General features: G+C 38.2%; 1 protein-coding gene across 1 annotated transcript in view; it reads left to right on the top strand.

Moving 5' to 3' along the window:
• GABBR2 (gamma-aminobutyric acid type B receptor subunit 2) overlaps positions 1-18,127 on the top strand; it is a 448,010-nt gene that overhangs the window by 403,528 nt on the left and 26,355 nt on the right. The window contains exon 14 of the mRNA XM_072329174.1: positions 7,656-7,766. Coding sequence (XP_072185275.1) covers positions 7,656-7,766 — 111 coding nt within the window. The remainder of the gene's footprint in view (positions 1-7,655; positions 7,767-18,127) is intronic.

The following is an 18,127-nucleotide window of genomic DNA, read 5'->3' as shown; positions in this document are numbered from 1 at the left end:
AACAAAGGTCTTCCTTCCTCTAACCCTCTTTTCTTCCAAATCTTGGCCCTTTGCCCTCCCTTCAAAATAAAATGTACGTTCTGCTGCTGAGAGTCCTTTATTAAGTCTTTGTAATGCTTGTCCCACTGCTTCCATGCACATAGTCAGACACATTTCATTGCCCAGTCCCTAGATGTATAATTGGGGAACATTCTCTGAGGAAATAATACAATGTACAATTTCTACTGAATAGATCACTGAGTGCAGAGAAGGAAGACAGTTACAGTTTTTTGGAACACACCACAAAGAATGAGAATTTTGCCTTTTCCCTTACACTGACAGTCTGCATTTGTTTGCAGGGATCATAGTGGGTTTTGTTGTTATTGTTGTGGCTTTTTCTTTATTTGGTTTACTTTGTTGTTTTGAATTTTAGTTTTAATGAAACTCCATTTTGAGATCCAAAAAGTTCCTTAATATTTTTATTAATATAATCCCCTAATCCAAGCAGTTTTATTTATGAAGTGCTGCCACGCTAAAATAAAAGTCATTAGGTAAAGTGATGTTATAAATAATGCTGCATAGGGATTTTTCTTTACAATACAGGTACATTTCCAGTACGAGGGCTTATAAATAGCTCTTCTGTTATGTTATCAACTTTCAATCACACTAACATATGAAATGTATTATTACTCTTTTGTGGAGTTATTTGTAGAAGAGGCAGATGGGGAACTAGAAAGCAAATTTGTTTTAAAGATAATACATTGTGGCTATCATTGTGACTCTATTACAAGACCTTAGTGCTTTGTGGTAGTAGGAATTCCAGTGGTTATCTCTAACATATCCATCCACTTTTAAGGTTAGGCCTGGGTTCGTATTTGTGACAAATGAAATAAAATAAATACTAGTAATTAATGTCCTTCAGACTGCAAAATGTGTTAGCTCTTCTTTTTCCTTCACTTAAATGGTACATCTTTCTATGCTTTACATTATATTAAGAAAAAAAAAAAAAAAAAAAAAAAAAAAAAAAAAAGTGGCTTGGTTAAAAAAAAATGGAATTCACATGTTGGTATTCCAGCAAATATCTTTTCAAGATGGACAGACTTGAAAAGTGGGCTCATGAGATCCTAATGAGGTTCAACAAGCCCAAGTGCAAGGTGTTGCACCTGGGCTGGGGCAATCACAAATATGTATGAGTGCAGACTGGGAGAGGAACTCAATGAGAGTAGTCCCAAAACTCGTTGATGGAAGGAGATGAATTTCGCTATAACAAGAAAATGATTAAAGCAGAAACTGCCCTGCAATCATCCTGGACAACCTAAAGATCCTTTAGTCCCATGGTGTTCAGATAGATGTGGGAAACCTTGAAACTTTAAACATGCTTCAAACCACCATTCTACAGAGCCCGCTTGTGGCTTGTAAACCTTTAACAAAATACAGAGGCAGTTTGTTGTTGGTTTTGACTGACTTGAAATGCCTGTAATTTTTTTAAGCTGTATATCTAGTATAAATAATACTGTCTTAAAGGTTAATCTCAACCTAAAATGTCACACATTTTCATTTTAAATAACCTTGTAGAGGGACATATATTAAAGAATTACGGAATTGTTCACAAATATAATTTCAAGTCATTATTTTTTTCAAAAAATATTTTTTAAAAAAGTCTGAAAACGAGAAAGTTTCTTTCAAAAATTTTACCCAGTAAATTTCTAATTAGTATTTCTAATTATAATTTCTAACTAGAAATTTAATGAAGATAACACCTACCTCCAGAAGAGTACAAATTGAGGTCAGAATTTTTACACTGATCATAGTTATCAGAAAGAAAGATCGTTTCTTTAAGTCAAAGATGTAAGACTCATTAGACTGAGTTCCTCTCGGTTTTCCTTGGCAATTTGCTTAACCTTTATAATATTCCCCGTCTTCAGCTACAGAAATGCAGTAATATCTCCATTTCTGATAGCTCCGTGGTTATTATTATTATGATAAAAATGTGTTGGAGGCTGTAGTCATTGTAACTATTTCATGAAATGATTTTTTTTCTGGCTCATATAATGGAAAAATAAATGTAACATTCCTAAATTTATGCTTCTTATGAGGACTGTTGCTATTCAGATGGGTACTGATGATGCATGCACTCTCGTTGAAGTTCTGTCTTCATGGTCATAAAATTTAAACACTTTGAAAAAGAAAAACTAATCCAAATATGTGTCTAAAAGCATTTTCTCTTCAAAGTCAACGTGAGAGCAAATCAGGCATTCACAGATTACGGTGGATGCAGTGGCCATTGTGGTCATTCAGAACCCTTGGTCTTACCTTCTCCTGGACTCAGAAGCTTTATGTTTTGCTCTTCTTTTCCATGAGGCATGAAGTATCCAGGTGTAAGGACAGGTATTTAGTCCAGAGTCTGTTCTCCTATGCTGGGGGAAAAAAAGAAAAAAAAAAAAAAAGAAAAAGAAAAAAAAAAAAAAAGAAAAGAAAAAAGCCTTTACCACATCAGTCAGTTCTTTGTTCATCTATTAAAAGCTGATTTTCTATTCTGTGTTCAAATTGTTCAGTGACTTCAAAAAAAAAGAAAATATGTGAAAAAAAAAAAAGTATTTAAATTAGACTGTGTCTTGAATCATTAGGTTACTACAGATTTGATTGACCTTCTCTGTTAATATTGAGTGGATCTCTGTTAATTTGTCAGTTCATTGCAAGTATCTAATAAGTTCTGTAGTCAGTTGAGCTACTAGTTAACATACAGTGTGTTTCATAGTGTATATGAACCCAAGCCCAGCTATGGACAAAGATAAGTATATTTCTATGCTAGGTTGCTTACCAAATATTTGACTGGAAAGACATTCTAGGAGAGCTACCATAGCACAGTATTGCATTTGCTATTTAGCATTCAAAGAAGCTATGACTTCACAAAGTAAAAAACACTCAAAACAGAAAGATCTATTTCCTCACAAATCACTTTTACATAATACTTTTGTTTTGCTCTAAAAATATCCCCAAATCATTAAGTAATTGGGAAGGAGACAGCCTCTGTTTCTTCTCTTTTTATTTTCATCAGTAATTGTGAGCCTGGCCACAATACACTGCATATAAAACCTGCTTAAATCCTTTCCTGGTACACCAGGATACATATGGTACATATGGATATGTAGTTTAGCACAGAGGAAAGTCTGTTAAAACCTGCACATGCAGCATTTACAGTAAAAACTAACCACAATTATCCTTGCAAAAGATGTTAATTTAAAAAAAAGAAGTAAAGGTGATCTTCTAATTTAGCAAAGTCTGGGTTTTCAGATAAGGAATCGTATTTGGTCTCCATATGACTGTTATGTGTGCCAAATTTAAAATGCCCAAGATGTCTAATTCATGCTGCAGAACAGTGATAGTATACAGTCATTATGCCAGTTAGATGGAAGCCATTTAAGTTAGAGGGAAGATAAAACAGAGAGTAGGATGGCATATGAAGATCATTGTAATGTTGTGATGAAAGAATATCATCCCATATTTTCCTATATGATGGGAACTGCACAGTTCATTTTAATCCTAGTAAACAGAAGCTGCAACTGTTTACCTTATTTTCCATATCAATCTTTGGAAAAGCTGAGGCCTAATATTCTGATTTTCTTACTGATGAAGCTGCAGCTGCAGAAATAACAAAATGTTCTGGAAATCTGCAGTGTATTTTCTTAGAAAGCTTACTGAGATCCTCTACCTGTTAGCTGTTCTTTGAATCAACACCAGATCTCTTTCAATAAGGATTATCTGCAGTCCTTGCAACAGGATTCTGAGAGATGACCATGGAGAAGTATTCAAGAAAGGCTGAGACCTTTTGGAAACAAACAAAAAAACTTTTTCTGGATGAAATATTTTGAGAAGCGTAAACCTCTTTTCCCTTTAAGGCCTACGTGTATAACTGTAGCGATGAACTGGGATGAGGCCAGGCTATTCTCAGTGGTATGTAGTGGTAGAACAAGGAGCAAAGGCCTAAAACTTGGACATAGGAAGTACCATACAAAAACACTAAAGGACTTCTTTATGGTAAGGGTGACAGAGCACTGGAACAGGCTGCCCATATTTTCATGGAAATATTTAAGACCCATCTGGATGCTTACCTGTGTGACCTGCTCTAGAGTACCTGCTTTAACAGGGAGTTGGACTTGGGGATCTCTTGAGGTACCTTCCAACCCCTGCAATTCTGTGATTCTGTGAAAACCAGTTGATATATTTGCCATCACAGAAATGTCTTCCCACAGCGCAGAATTTTTTCCAAATGGATTTTGGCTATTTAAATAGACACAGAGAAAAAGAAATTGTAGTTCTAGATGAAGAAGGGAGACTTGAACATTATTTATATGGACCCAACAACATCTTTCCCAGATGGCACAAGTGCCTCAGGGTGCCCTATATTTGCACACCTCAGCGTGAGACAAGAAGAGATGGCCACCACACTGTGCATATTTTTTTCCACTGAAACTACACTTTTCATTTGATTCCTGTTGTGTCTGGGCTACTCTGACATTGTGCAGGAATTTACAAGGCACTCAGCAATCTCTGTCATTGCCCCTGCCCTGATCTTTCTTGCACATTTCCCTGCTGTTGCCAGATGGTTTTAAGCTTTCCTCTTCCATCTGGCAGTACCCACCTAAGCCATTTCTCACCTACAATGAAGAGGATTTGCCAGCCCACCAGCAGACTGAAGAGCAAAGAAAATTAAAAGGCAACAAAACTACGGAAGTAACAAATAACAGTTTGAAAGTGCATAAAAAAGAGAAATAATCATTTTGTAGCATTATCTGTTTACTGACTTGAGTTGCTTCCTAAACCATAAAGATCTGATGTAAAACAAAGCATTTTTATGGAGATGGCACACAACTCGGGTATGAAGTGATGGATGGATTAAACTGTTTATATTCAACCACAGAAAATACTCCAGAAACTGATGTGTCAGAAACTTTATTGGGTTTCGGAAGAGGTAGGAAAGCTTCAGCCTAATCACAAGATAGGAGGTCTTCAGGCTTTGAGAATGTCATCTGAAGGGCATTTATATTGTTTTCTATAAAAGGAAAGGGCAAATTTCCAGTACATATATAATCACTGGTAGCATTTATGTTGTCATCCTCTCTAAAGCAGTAACAAAGTGCACAAATGGTGGATGATTAGGGAGGTCAGTGAAGTGCGCCATTCAGCTGTAATTGTAGAGTTTTTAAAAATTCTTTTGACATCAGAAAATATCATATGTTTTTTTAACCCAGCTTTTTGCTATGATTAGTTAATTCATGCAAAATCAGTGAAGAAACAGAATGGCAAATTAAAAGCAGTGCGCCAGGAATGTCATTCTGCAGCAGCGACAAGTAATCAGCAAAATCGGCGCACTGTAAAATTACTCCTACCTACCGAATCTTAGCTCCAAATGCACAAGTACTCCACGAAATTTGGTTTAATATGTTCCCACCTTATGGTTCTGGAAAGTGCTCTGGGAGAAGTGCCATCCCGTGTACAATTTGGCTGATGCTGCAGTCAGTATTCTCCCTTTTCTTGATCCCTCTGGAGCACTTCACAAGACTTACTTATCTCACATGGAATATTTGATCCACTGTATTATTTAATTAGCATATTTTTAAAATTATCATAGACTTATAAAAGCTGGCAATCTTCCTATTAAGGAAATTGAGTGAGTCTGTTCTCTCTAACAGAATTTCAAAACAAGTTGTGTTTTCCATTTCATCATTTTCCTGACTGGGACTTTCAGTTTTGAGTAATGAATAACTGATCCTTTCCAATTCTGAAGCAAATTTGCATTAGAGACTAGCCACATAGTGAAAATAAAAAGGTTATCCAACAGGAGTAATTCAAATTACTTGGAGGTAGTTAAAAATGGTTGAATACAGCAGGTTGTTAGCTATGACGTGAAAGTGTGCTTTCCCTTCCATGCAGATAAATTATTCAGGGAGAAATAGGTAGTTCTACTGGTCCCCAGACAAACATTTGTAGTATCTTAAATTTTGTAATGCTTCTTCATATTTTCACCTATTTGAGTTCTGTGGTCAGTGGTCGTTCGCTACCCATCAGCAGCTGTTTAGGATGGAATCATGAACTCAGAGAGTTACTATTGCCTTCCTAGTTTCTATTTTATTTTGTACAACTTTTTATTTTTAAAGATCTTTACTCTCCAGCTCAAGGTATCCAGGATAAAAAGAGATTTTAAATGTTGTTATGCTGCCTGCTGCAGGATTTTCAAGGGAAGCTGTGAATCCTGTCACCATGCAGCACGTGACACAAGGTTGTTTGCTGAGTTTTCCTCCCATGTCTATCCCCTTACTTGCAAACTTTTTTTAAGCTATATGAGGTCAGGAACAATGTCTCCTATCTAAAGAGTCTACTGAAGAAAATAGATCTGGACATTAATGCTGTAACCTCTGAGCTCTATAGAAAAATTCACAGTTGCTGTTAAGCAAGAATGAGCTCTAGAATAAATTCAGATCCATCTAAAGTGCTTCTACACACAATTCTGTGTTTCAGTTGGTGAAAATGTGTTTTTTTCTTTAGTTTATGTTACAGTCATTACTCTACTGTGTGAGATACTTTACGTGTGTTGTTCATCACAAAAGGAAACTGCAGAGCCTATAGGGAGAGCCAGGTACAGAAAGCTGCATCTGCATTGATCTCACTTGAGCTGGAGATCAGATCCAGTGTTTCAAAGCAGGAACCAAAAATAGCTGTCAGGATTTCGGTGTGTTCTGAAAGCAACATGGAAGGTAACTGCACACAGCTCTGAATAGCTAGAAGGAGCATTCTCTGGTACCTAATGAAAAGAGAATCTCTTAAAATCACATGTAAGAAGTACTTTGTGTTCATATACCATGCACACCATTAAGAAGCAGTTTCACTCTAAACTAGTCTGTATCCTAATTATAGGTGGCATGGGAGCTGTACCTGTCCACTCTTTGTGTTGAATGTTACTTTTATTCTTGCAGGATTCTCTGAGCATTAATTATAACTTCTCCCTCATACAAACAGTCCTGGCAGTCTGCAGGTCCTTTTGATTCTGCTCTTTTATACAACCTCCATTTCAAAATTAATGGAAAGCTACAAAACTTCTAGCCATATTAAATTCTGCACAGACACTCACTTGCTCCACATTTTTGATGATTTATGCTATCTACTGAGCTACCGCTGCAGTTTCCATGGTAGATGGTCTTTGATTTGGCTCGTGGTTATCACTGAATGAACATCTGAAACGCAGCAGTATTTCATACATTGTTTATCAGCCACTTGCCAGTGACACAGGTGCAGGTGAGAGGAAGGATGACTTCAAGTACATTTATTTTCATGGCTGCACGTTCAAGCTGTTCACCTTGTAAAAAAATAGGTGTCCTAATGCTGATAAATGTGACTGACACAGTTAAAGACAGAGTGACTTCGGATGTTTTCTCTCTGGTTTGCAGTAGGGGTGACCTCATCTACTGGTAATTATCATGCAGCTGTTTCCTCAGATCTTTACTTTTTACTCCATTCCTTTGCAGGTTGATGGGACTGCAGACATCACAAGTTTTTATTTCATGTTACCCATTGAATATTCTACACATACTCAAGCTACTGAGAATAGATATAACTACCTCTGAGGTGTGAATACAGATAAAACCTAAATCCAAATATTTCACCCTTTATTTTTGTAGCCGGACCCTGCAGGCAGAGACATCTCCATCCGACCTATCCTGGAGCACTGCGAGAACACTCACATGACAATTTGGCTTGGGATTGTCTACGCATATAAAGGGCTCCTGATGGTAAGCACAGTTTGCTCTGCAAAAACTGCTTTCAGGAAATTTGCTGATAGGCTTGAACTGAATTATATTTGTTTTCTTGATGGCTGGGAGTGAGTTAAAGCTTTATTGAATACATCTTTTGTAAAGTTTATCAAGCGGTAATATGTGCGTATAAGAATACATAAATGTATAAAATAAATAGAGTACTAATAATACTAAAGCTGAAAACTAGAGACAGATATTCTACCAGACAAGAAATTTAGAAGTGAAAAGATAAGTCAATTAATGAGACAGCTTTATAAACTCAGACTGCTGAGGTTTGCTGAAAGGGTGGGCCTACCTTATTCTAAATGTTTGACTCCACATTGGAAACGTCCATCAGGATTAGCTAGCTGATGCTAGCAGGAGATGTTGGATGGGGCTCTGAGCACCCTCATTAATCTGTAGCTGTCCCTGTTCATTGCAGGGGGGTTGGTCTAGATGAACTTTAAGGGTCCCTTCCAACTCAAATGATTCTATGATCCTATGATTCAATGCAAGATGAATTTGGAGCCTGAGTCAAAATCATCCTTGTTTTTCACTATGGCTTTTCTACGGAAAAGATTCTGCTAATGCAGGGAAATTCAGGAAACAGCAATATGAAACCTTGATAGTTTAACAAAAAAAGAAAAAATAAATAAATAAAAAGAAAGAAAAAGAAAAATTAAAAGTGACCATTGGTGATTAAAAGCTCCTCATACCCTAAGCCTCAAGGTTCTAAAAATATCTGATTTTTGACAGCACTGACCAGATGAACACCTACCTTGAGCTAAGCCCCATCTGGATTCTAAAACCAGATAAACATTTGCCTGAAGGGTTCAATCTGTTCCATGCATTTGTAGCATGCCTGTTCAGAGGGACACCCGTCAGAGACTGGGTCAGATGCTCCTATTTGGCATGGCAGGTGCTGCTGCTGTGGGGAATCTGGGCAGGGTGAGATGCTGGTGCCTGGAGAATGTCTTCTGCTTTACAGAGAAGGGCTGCTACCAGGCTGCAGAGCCCTGCTTGTTTTCACTCTGCTTTTAGCAGGTTAAAAGATCTTTAGGTATGCAATACAAAGCTCAATAGGAAGGGATGAGAGCTCTGTTAATTTATTCTATACAGTCAATTTCTTTGTGGTGCCTTCAGGCAGAGAAGGGAGTTGCACTGAGCCACTCCATCTCCCAGCTGTCAGCTCTGACCACAAGGATCCTTCCTCCTTCCCAATAGACAATTATTTTTAAGAGAATGTCCAACAAGGCTGTGAGATCAAGAACAAGAACATACCTGATCACACCACCAGGATCAGGATTTAGGAGACGTTCTGCATCTTAGCATTTATTACTGGGTAGCTCAAGTGGCTCTGGGATCATTGACGTGTAACACGTATAGGCATTTCAGTTCTGAGGGCAATCACTGGAGATGCAGTCTGACAGTAAAATAGCTAGCAAATATGCGACCTTTAGTACAGTTGTTGACAAGGCATTTGACTTCATTGTCTCTTTCTTAGTATATTCCTTGGTTGTTGTTTTGATGTACTTATCAGTAAATTCCTGCTCTTCAGTTAGGAGTGTTTTTTTCCTTTGAATACAAGAATTTCTCTAGACAATAAGTTAAAAAGAATTACAGGTTTACTATATTATTGTTACTTTCCAATCTCATTGTATAGAAATTTTGAACTTCTACATTCTCCCGTGTAGAAGTTGTCAGTGTTCACTGACAGCTTTTCAAAAAAAAGCATTCCCAGGTAATGGTAATATTTGAAATGTTTCCTTTTTGTTTATGTTGTTTTGGACAGTAGTTGAATGACATCAGCTCTCATTAATTCATTGCCCTAGATTGGTTTGTTGTCATGTATGTTGTACTGCTTTCTACAAGGTATGTGACTCAGTTTGTTTAAGTTTGCAAATGCCATTTGGCATTACTCATCATAATTATTTCAGGCATACAGTGTTTCATAACCATCAGTAAAATATATACTTTTATTGCTCCAGTGCCCCTTTATCACACAGATTTCTATATAGGAGCAAGACTTTTCAATCAGTCAGGTAATTGCTGCAGTGTCCTACTCTCCTGGAACACATATACCTGTGTGTTATGAGGGCAACAGGACTGATGTTTGCAATCTCATCACCAAATGTGTTTCAGATTTCTGTCCCCCAGACAGTTTGTCTTTCAAACAACAACAAAAAAAGTCTAGGAATCTCTCATGTCACTGTGTCATTTTATACCAGTGTATCTAATGTGAAACTCTGCACTTTGTAACAATTATTATTGTTATTACTACTGTAATTCACATCCTGTATGCTAAGAGCTAATATTGGTAACTACAGAATAATATTTAAGGAAAAATGTTTTAGTGATTTACTTGAACCAAGACTGTGCACAGTCACTCCTTGTTTTCTCTAACTGAGAATACAAAAATTGGTTAGCTTAAATAGTACTGTCCAGTCTCATGACTTAAATGCCCTGATGGCATTTATGTTAGGGCAGAGCATAGAAGGGCAGATGGGGCAGGGAAGGAGAGGGAAGCCCTTGGTTACCAGGACATACAAGTTTCTTCTGTATTAAAGTAAGTAAACACTAAAACAAAGCAAACCTTTAAATTCAGATTCATAGTTCTACACTTCCCTTTGGAGTGATATGAGGAAATGCATCTTAACTGCATGAAGGCTCTTCAATCACTGTCTCCAAAATCCTTAGGACTGATGATAGAGGACTGATAACCAGAGGATAACAGGAAAATTGCCATCCTGAATCTTGCCTTTGTCCTCTCATTTGTCATCATATTCTCATCATATATACTGAATTTAGTTTTTTCCCATCTGAGGTTCAGTTCCTAAAACGCTACATACAAGTGTAAGTCCCCTCTGTGCATATATATAGTGGCCATCGGCTGTTGTATGTCTGATTTTGATTTCTGAAAGTGTCAATGAAGTTGAAAAGTACCTTTATTTTGCATATTACAAAGATGGGTAGAAATCATATGATTGTAAACTTACCAGTGCTGCATTATTAGCATCTTTCTGAGTAGTGTGAGCTTTTTTTCCAAAGAACAATCCCAGATGAAGGATGGGCTGGACTCCTAGGGCCTTTTGTTTCTTAACCACAGTGGACTTGCCTACAGTTTGATTCCCATCTTTCTCCCAGTGCGTTTAATTAATATTAGTCTCAAATTGTTTATGCCCTAGAGGTTTCTTTCATTCTGTTGCTGATGTAATATCACTATTACGTACTATTTAGTTACCAAAAACAGGCTTTTAAGGTCAAGGTATATTTTCCACTTGGCTGTTGCTATGTATGTCAAATCCTACTTTTACCATGTAATTATTAATAGAATTTGGGTTTGTTTGTTTTTTTTTTTTAACTATTAACTCTTATTACTGACCAATTCTGATACATAATTTTTCATGTGATGTCCTTAGTTACCTTGCTAAAGACAAAAATATCGTAGTGGTGAAATGAAAAATGGATAAGAAAGAGAATGTCAACTTCCTTCTCACTATTTGTATTCCAGCATTTTGTTTCATATGCTGATAGTTTTTTAGCATCCAAAGCTATATGGTTTTGTAGGATCTTTTTTTCCATCCCATATCCATAAGGAAATTTAAAATGTTTTACTGAAATTCTAGAGATATTGCAATAAGGGATTAATTGTCCTTACATGCCTTTTAGCGCCACTTTTATAGGACAGAAATATATCTTAGCTGGAACACATGTTTTTGTCAGAGATGTTTGATCATTTTATAGTACTGTGATTATCTGTGGTGATCTTTTGCTGTAAACAGTATAAAGCTATCCCAAATGGGTACTTGTAGATGTTACAGTAAAGTGTTTCATGACTAAGCAGAGTTTGCATGTGAGGAAGTCAAATGCTGTACAGAAAGAAGGTAAAGGATGTTATTAACTGATTTGAAAGGCTGAAGCGTAAAGAGACAGTTTTTCTCTGGATGTGTGTTAGCACCCATAGCTTCCTGCAGGTGCTAATCCAGCTCAGTCTGTGCAGGGCCATAATTTGCCACCACATTAAATAATAATAATAACAATAATAATAATAATAATAAATAAAAAGCCATTTGGTTGAATAGATGGATGTCACCTCTTTCAACTCAAAGAATATTTAGCTGTTGTTGTAATGCTCAATAGAAATATGAATCTTCCCGTTTGTACTTTGTATCTAGGGCGGCTCTGTGAAAACAAGTTAAACACATGGCTGACTCATCCCTCATTAAGGGAAGGAGCAGTGGTTTGATGTCAGACTGCAATGACTGTGAAGGCAGGAGACCTGCGAGGGGATCATGCGCCCTTCTGTTGGCTAACTCGACTTAAAAATAAATAAAATCACTTTTCTATTATAAATTTTCCTGAAAACCACACGGTGTTTTTCTCTGCTCAGCTCTCCAGTGAACACCTGAAAAATCAACATGCTTCTTTTTGCAGTCTGGAAAGCTCCCACTGAAAAAAAAAAAAACAACGTGCAGCCATTTTGCTGACGCTTATATCTGGGATGATATGAAGGTAGTGAATAAACATGAATATGGAAACACACCGCTCCAATTTTATGATTGCTTCAGAGTGAGAAATGTTAGCAGGGCAGAGTCCAGAACTGCCTTTATATAAGGGGCAGCAGGAAGGGATATCTTCCAGTACCAAAGCCAGAAAAAGACAAAAAAAGCTGCAAGGACTTTGAAGTAAATGTTTGTTTTTATGCAGCACAGCAGGGCTGTGATCCACAACTGAGCTCAGTAAGTGCTACTATGATACAGTAATTAGCTGCAAAGCTTCAGGCTGGTCCAGAACATGCTCTTTCTAAAACTGTAACTTCTCATTATTGGCAACTATGACTGTGGCAAGACTTCCATCAAGATTTATTTATTTTCTCTGATATTTCCATGCTATCATCTGATATCCTTGCTAAAATTTTCCTTCTTCATCTTCATTAATGTTTCATATTCCATGATCAGAGTATAAGCAGGTGCGACTTTGAAATGAAACATACAGACAGTTTTATGGCAAGCACGGGGAAGGAAGGAAGACAGGAGGAGAAGGAATCCCCCGCCTGTCATCTGCCAGTCTCTGTAGTCCAATAGCAAACCAGATGCCTGATTGTATTAATACATGCTGTGGGTCAGTAAGCAATCATCACAGAATTTAACAGTAATTCTGCTGAACAAGACGAAAAGCAGTGCTGAATATTTTCCTATACTTCAGCTACAGATGGTTTTTCTCCATTCTCAGCCTTCAAAATTTAGATGGTAAAAAGCTTTTAAAACTTAGATTGCCTGTTAAACTCTGTGAACACAAACAATGTATTTTCCTGTTATTCCTCTGACTATACTTAGTTCAGGAACCAAAATTTCATCATTAGTTGCAGTGATTACTCCATTGTCTTCAGACACTGTTTTCCCCAAATTTATACAGCAGTCTTCTCATAGCCCTGTTAGATACGCTGACAATACAGCCAAAACCACCTTACCAACTACTTCAAAGGTAATGATCCAAGCAAACATGATGCCAAACAAGCTGCATACCCTCAAACATAAATAAAACAAACAGATCTTTCCTGTGCAGCCTATACCCTCCTATAATGCACAGGACAATATTTATGATGCCTTCTACATTAACAAGATATAGCAGATCTTTATGGGAAAAGGCACTTCTTATTTTTAACAATGTAGAAAGTCTTCCTAGTTGCATTTTCAAAGTGTCTTTGGCTGAGACCCCCAAAGGGACCTGAATTAGACCATTAGGCTTAGTAGAAAATTGTGCTGCCTAACTTTTAGATAACTGCTTTGTATAAGAGAATGCGTCGCCCTGAGTTGCTCAAGCTCCTTCTGTGACACATGGGATCATCAGGAACCTCAAGAGGGGAATTGTAGCTGTCAGCAAGCTGGGATAAAGTGTTGGGGACAGATTTGTCCTGTCCCTCTCTGAAGTTAGTGCATTTAGCACTGCTAGTAGCTGGCTCCCTCCATCCATTCCAGTGTGTTTATGCACGCCTTCTCTAAAGACTGTTTAATCAAAATTCTCAGCAGAGATTAGAGCTAACATCCCACACGAATGCCCAAGTAATTAAGACAGCCAGTCTCTCATTACATAAAAACTGACAGCTGTGAAAAAAAATTTTGAGAGCTCCTTCTGAAAACAACCTTGAGTTGGGGGGTAGGTGAGACTAAGAATTGTGCCACATTATCCAAACAATGCAATGATCCCCACAAGTATCGCTGTCTTGCAATACAGAAGATGGCTGATGCTGTGCTTTGTATGGATGCACTCAGAGAGGCCATATCATTTTGAGCCCTCCAGGAGCACCGGAAGAAGAAACAGCTGCTTTGCTAATCCCAGTAGGCTTTAAACATCAAATAGTCCTTAAACTGCTCAGCAGCCTCAAGACTTAGGTGCCCCCGAGCACAATGGGAAGGTTGATTTATGTAGCTGGGGAAGATTAATGCTTAAAGTTTAGGTACCAGGTGTAGCTAGCAGCTGAAATTGGCTACTGAGACAGCCAAACATTTCAGGCTGCAAGAGCTGAGCTGTTCAGCCTGGAAAAGAGAAGGCCCGGGGGTGAACTGAGAACGGCCTTTCAGTATCTAAAGGGAGGCTGTAGGAAGAAAAGGGACAGAGTCTTTAGCACTGTCTACTGTAATAGAACAAGGAGAAATGGTTTCAAACTAAAAGAGGGGAGATTTAGATTGGATATAAGGAAGAAGTTTTTTGCAGTAAGGGTGGTAAGGCACTGTCGCAGATTGCCCAGAGAGGTGGTGGTAGACCCATCTCTGAATACACTCAAGGTCAGGCTGGATGGGGCTGTGAGCAACCTGATGTAGCTGTAGGTGTCCCTGTTCATTGCAGGGTAGTTGAACCAGATGACCTGTAAGGGTCTTTTCCAACTCAAATGATTCTATGGCTCTATGATATAGAAAACTTGTCAGAAAGCTATAGAACTCTGGACCTGTCACTAACAACGTCTACATCCCATTCCTCAGCCAAACCATTTCAGGGAGCTTCAGATTTTTGCAGTCAAAAAAAGAGACTAATTTCTGCAGATTGGCTGGGCCTCAGGAACAGAGAAGAACATGAAAAGGGCAGGTGGAGAGAAAGTGAAGCATCATGTTCTCTCTGGAAAGCTCTATCTCAAAGCGGCAATCTCAACAGCACAGTGGAGCACTGCAAACACTCTTAAAAGGCAAGCAAGAAGCAAATCTGTAATAACCACTGTCCTGGCAGCAGGCTGTGGAAACTCTCTGTTTTATCCATATTTAAGTTTCAAAGATGAACTGTGAGTTTTAGAAGAGGAAAGCTCTGTTTCTGAGACAAACATTTTACACCAAATGCCAATAATGTTTAAAAACAATGCTCTCAAATTTGTAGTGCTTCATTCAGAGGAAACCCACTTGCCACAAGAGCCTATCTCTCTTTGTTTCGTTATCATATAAATAAATATCTTCCTTTCAGCTCACTGATACTCAACCATTTTCCATGCTGTTTTCAATTATAAATGAGAAAGGGTCAGTCTGTAACCCCCACAACACTGTTCAAATGATCCTTTTCCATTATAATTGATATTTTAAATTGCTTTATAACTGCCTTAGCTATAAATTCATGCCCATTATTTGTAATAAGTGCTGGCCTCATTTAGGTTTGCTGGCCATATTCCCAGAATAATGCTTTTGGAGGGGGGTGTGTTCATCTTGAAGAAGTGGGGGAGAGTAAGGGATGATCCACAACCCTAAAATTCTCGTTAATAATTATAACAGAAGACAAATTACACGTAGTATGCACTGTCCAGTAAACATAGTCACTATGGTTAGAGGCCCCTGGGTTAAAACTAGAATAGTTAATCATGGTCTCCTCTCTTTTTAAACACAGTATAGATGCACACACGCAGGTATGCTTTCTACTCCTTGAAGAGCTCAGACTAGCTGTCAGTTTAGGCACTGCCAAAGTGTGAATCTGCAACACAGCTAAGCTGCTCTGCAGCAAGAGAGCAGGGAATGCAGAAGAGACAACAGGTGATTTGTTGAAGTGCTTGGAAGAGATATGCTTGTCTGAGAAAAGACCTTGCCAGTGTTGGACTCCAGTGCAGTCAGGTCAATGCAGATTACAGTCTGCATCTGTAAAGCCTGTAGAGGAGGCTGTACATTCTCTGCTTCATTTGTGCACGGTGCCAGACTCAAAAGCAGAAAAATGGTGTCCGCATCATTCCTCATTGAAAGCATCATTTTGGTTACCGGGGGGGATCTGGAAAATGCATTAGTGGATTAGCTGCTTCTTTGGCACAAGACTACCCAGTTTAGAAAGCAGCATCACCACCTAGGTCCTACCAGGGAGACTCTGAGACTCCTCTAACCTGTACCCCTCAAGAGCAGGTGTGGATTTTGGTCCTACAAGAGGAAATAGGTAGAGCAGAAGAGGGAGCATCACAGAATATCCTGAATTGGAAGGACCCCATAGGGATCATCAAGTCTCACTCCTGGCTCCACACAGGATCACCCAAAAATCAGACTATACATCTGAGAGTGTTGTCTAAGCGCTTCTTGAACTCCAACAAGCTTGGTGCCATAACAAGACCTATGACAAGAAGCAAAAGGAAGGCACTGGAAATGACTATGTCCTATAGGAGCATTAGGAATACATGGAGAGGAGAAAGGTGGGAATGGGGCCCAGGAAGGATTCCTTAAGTATTACAAAGGCAAGTGCTGCTTCTGTTTTTAGGAAGGGCCACCTCTGCCTACATGTATTTGCAATCTGCCACACTCCATAAGCTGAGAGGAAATGCCTAATCTTCCAAAGTCTTTCAGCCAGGACTGCTCATGAACATGTGGCATGGCAACATATGTGCTGTAGGCAAGAGAATTAAATAAGCTAGCAGAAAAGCTCAGCAATGGGAGGACAAGGCTGGCAGTTCAGCATTCAGTCCAGGACTGAAGTGTCTGGTTAAGGAAGTAGGTGGCTGCAGCCTGCTTGTTTCTGTGTGCTAGGCACATGAGTCACAAATGATTGGGTTTGTTACTGTTGTTAGTTGAGGTAAAAAATGTAAACAAATCATCAAGAAAACATACAACTATTAATGTCTGATCATTCTTATAGTTGGAGGCACATAAAGGCAAAAGTGAGTTCATGCAGCAGACATAAATCTGTCAGTTCCTAACTGTTCTGCTTGACTTTGCAACCAGAAAATGGTCTTCTACTCCAGATTGTATGCCTTTAACATTTTTCAAGTTTTTTGTTTTGTTTTTGTTTTTGTTTTTTTTTTTTCCAGCAGGTAAGAAGCAGGAGATAAGTTTTTACTGGGCAAATGTAATTAATCCCCAAATGCCATCATGAGAGACCTTAACTTCTCTGGATTATCAGGAGGATTGCAGTTGTTTAAGATGGATTTTCACTGTGAATTGGCAGTAGATAAATGTGATGGCTTGGAAGAAAGTGTAGTAAGTTCAGTGGAAATGTAGGGGTTTTTTGTTTTTATTTTTTTGTTTGTTTGTTTTCTTTTTCTTTACTGTCTTTCCTGTCAGCGTGTTCAGAAAAGGCTAAATAGTGCAGGCACCATTACTCAGGTCTTGGTGTTCGTTGCTCAATCTGCCCTTCCTTTCTATGATACTATCATCATCTACTCTCTGCCTTTCCACACAGGACATCGTACATGCTTACTGGGCTTTGCCTAGACCATAGGTCTGTCTACCTATTTACAGTGCCTTGTGTTCTTTCATTGTTTTCCGCTGTTGCAAGAATTTCCCTGGGGAATACAGGGAGACAGAGAAACAGAACAATTTTTTTCAGTTGTTCATGTTGTAGAAAAGTCTGATTAAATTTCAAGGAATGTAGAAGGCTTCCTTACCCTAAAGACTGTCCCCTGATGAATTTCAAAGGCATGTTGCAAGTAAAAAAAAGGGGGGGCTAGAATGTAATGTAAGAACATGCTAAAGAAACAAGCAAAAGAAAAACTACCACAAGAATATTTTATGCCAGAAATCATTAGACAATTGCACTTGAAAGGCCATTACCAACTCTCACTGTAATAAAAGACATTGTAATTTCACTTTGAACAACTAGGGTGACCCTTTCTACACTGGATATTTGTCTTTCATGGGACACATCTTGGCACTTCTGCTTATTAATGTATGTGGTAATCATACAGTGAATGACTGGATTGATAAGAGTATACTGAGAACAGCAGCCAACAGAAGATAAATGAAACACTTATGATATCTTTACTGGAATCCTTGAAAATAGAGAGGAATGGCTGTATTCAGAAATATCTACAAGTATAAAATAAAGATGTCCATAACACTTAGAAAAAGTTGTTTCCATTACTACTGCCACTTCTTCCAAGTTTCGTATATTTCTTGTGAAAGATAGAATCT

The sequence above is a fragment of the Excalfactoria chinensis genome, chromosome 2 (assembly GCF_039878825.1).
Source record: "Excalfactoria chinensis isolate bCotChi1 chromosome 2, bCotChi1.hap2, whole genome shotgun sequence".
In the NCBI taxonomy this organism is placed as follows: domain Eukaryota; kingdom Metazoa; phylum Chordata; class Aves; order Galliformes; family Phasianidae; genus Excalfactoria; species Excalfactoria chinensis.
The sequence above is the reverse complement of the archived record's forward strand: the minus strand, read 5'-3'. Positions and strand labels throughout refer to the sequence as shown.